General features: G+C 49.7%; 1 protein-coding gene across 1 annotated transcript; it reads left to right on the top strand.

Annotated features, from left to right (window-relative positions):
* Positions 1-259: 259 nt before the first annotated feature.
* LOC119367033 (probable cystathionine gamma-synthase 2) lies at positions 260-2076 on the top strand. Its single transcript, XM_037632666.1, has 5 exons — positions 260-904; positions 999-1202; positions 1335-1421; positions 1520-1842; positions 1953-2076. Exons 1-5 carry the CDS (start codon positions 260-262, stop codon positions 2074-2076), a joined length of 1383 nt encoding a protein of 460 aa, XP_037488563.1.
* Positions 2077-2835: the final 759 nt, after the last annotated feature.

Here is a 2835-nt window from a genome sequence, read left to right as displayed (position 1 = left end):
CTTAATTAAAACGCGGCTTAGACTTAGGATGCATGTCACATGTGGCATGTGGTAGTGGGACGATATTATATGTAGGCAGACACGTAGACGCGCACAGAGCCAGACTGATCAGCCAGTATATATGAACGCCAACGTATACAGGTAGGAAGAACACAAACGAGCAGCTCTGCCTAACTTGTTCATTGATCCTATCTGAGCTTCGCCAATTTCTTCGATTCCACCTGTTCTCACGACTCTTCCTCGATCGCCCTAGTAATTCATGGCGCGCTCGTCGTCTCCTCTCGTCAACAAGGCTTCGCCCACCGAGCAGCGCCGCCTGCTCCGCGCTCGCCGTTCTTCAAAGCGCGTCACCGCTTTGAGCCCGGAGGCGCTCCTTGATGCCACCCTCCCTGGCACCGAGCAGCAGGATGACGCCGGTGTCGTCGCTGTCGCCACGGCTCCGAAGCGAGATGCTACTCTCTCATACGAGACCCTGGCGGTTCACGCCGGGGAGAAGATGGGGAAGAACGGCGCCATGGACACAGACTCGATCGCGACACCTATCGTGAGGGGCACGACGCACTGGTTCAAGAGCTCTCACGACCTCATCGCGTTCAAGGAAGGCCGGCGCCACAGCTTCGAGTACGGCCGCTACGGCAACCCCACTGTGAAGGTCCTGGAGGACAAGATCAGCGCGCTGGAGAGGGCCGAGTCGACGCTTGTCACGTCCTCGGGCATGAACGCCATCGTCGCTACGCTGCTCGCGCTCGTGCCACCCGGCGACGGCCACGTGGTGACCACGACCGAGTGCTACAGCGAGGCGCGCGCCTTCATCCGCGACAAGCTCTCCAAGATGGGCATCAAGGTGACATTCGTCAAGCTGAATGACATGGAGACACTCAAGGCTGTTCTTGACCAGGGCGACGTAAGTTAATTTCCATAACACATATATAATCAAGGGATCCATATGCATGTATGTTAATTTTTTCTGACTCTTGGGATGCTTGGCCATGATGCAGGTGACACTCTTCTACACTGACTGTCCGACGAACCCCCACCTCAAGTGCATCGACATTAAGCTCGTCGCGGAGCTGTGTCACCGCAAAGGGGCTCTGGTGTGCATCGATAGCACCCTCGCCTCGCCCATCAATCAGAAGCCACTCACCGTCGGGGCCGATATTGTCGTGCATTCTGCCACAAAGTACATCGCCAGCCATCACGACGTGAGTAGCTACCCTAGATCACATGTATTTTGGTAGATCGTACAATTACACTGCCATTTTGCTCATTTACTTCCATGATCACTAGTAGTGTCTATATAGTTTAAGACTTCTCATCATGTTATTCCATTTCAGGTCATTGCAGGATGCATCAGCGGCTCGGATGCGCTCATCTCTAGGATACGTGCGTGGCATCACGACCTCGGCGGCATCATTAGTCCGGTATGTAGTATATATTAACTGTAGTACATATGTTAACACTCATTCTTATTCAAGAAACTAGAAAGCTTACCACTTGCACTGAAACTGAATTACTGCAGGACGCAGCCTACATGATCATACGCAGCCTCAAGACGATGGCGCTTCGCGTGGAAACACAAAATCACACTGCATTGCGCATGGCTTGCTTGCTCGAGAACCATCCCAAGATTGAGCGGGTGTACTACCCTGGACTCATCAGCAGCCCATGGCACCACATCGCCAAGAGCCAGATGACCGGCTGTGGTGGCGTCATCAGCTTTGAGGTGGCATCAGACCTGCACGGCGTCATGAGGTTCATCGATGCATTGGAGATACCCTTCATTGCAACCTCACTTGGCAGGTGTGAGAGCCTCGTGCAACAGCCGGCAGTCATGTCCTTCTGGTACGTGGCGCTCTAGGGTTCCTCCCGTTTGCATCTTAGAGCATGATTCACTATATATATATTTATGGTCGATATTTTGACTTATATTGCATGGATTGCGTATTTATCAGGGGGAAGAGTGATGAGGAGAAGGCCAAGAATGGGATCAAGGACAACTTGGTGAGGTTTAGCTTCGGGATTGAGAAGTTTGAGGATCTCAGGGATGATATTCTCCAAGCCCTGGAGAAGATTTAGGATTATTCTTTATCACTAATTAATAGTGTAACAATTTTGACAAGCTAGCTATGTAGAAACCCTTTTTGCGCATATGGCAGGTAGTCAAATTATGCTGAAATCCTAAGCAAAGGTAATTAGTGTGTATTCTTTTATTTCTTGAAGGAAGAACATCAAATTTGATGATAAGAATTATGTGCTTCGGGCCATATATAATTGAAAGAAGTTCAAATATACAAAACTTTACTTTCCGTTTGACTATTACAGCCATGTCAATCACCTTTACACGGGTAAAAAAACATTGTTTCCCATAGTGTCAGCGCTGATTAGGGTAGATCACTCGGTAGGGTATCCCGGCATGGTCGATAGGTCGGAGGAGAAACAAGAGACATGTTTATATAGGTTCGAGCCCTCCTTGCGAGGAAAAAACGTACACATGCTCATGTATATTGTGACTATTGTTGTTGAATTGAGAGATTGTAATTGTGTCTATCGACTAGCTCCGCCCTGGCTTATGTATAAGATACTATGGACCATAGGGTTACACGACCTAGTCGCCTACGTCTGTGGAGGGGAGTCTTGCATCGCTCTCGCCTCCTTGTCTTGGATAACAAGGCCTTCAAAGACTTCCTTCTACAGGCCCCTTGGACCGGCATGATGTCCTGGGGTGGAAATTGATCTAGGAGGCCTCAGACCAACCTACTTGGACCAGAAATTATAAGATGAGGTACCCCTAGGCTATAACACCATAAGTAGCCCCTGGATCAGTCTTCAAGCTTG

This window comes from Triticum dicoccoides, chromosome 2B (genome assembly GCF_002162155.2).
Source record: "Triticum dicoccoides isolate Atlit2015 ecotype Zavitan chromosome 2B, WEW_v2.0, whole genome shotgun sequence".
NCBI lineage: Eukaryota > Viridiplantae > Streptophyta > Magnoliopsida > Poales > Poaceae > Triticum > Triticum dicoccoides.
Note: the sequence above shows the minus strand (reverse complement) of the source record. Positions and strands in the feature narration are given on the sequence as shown.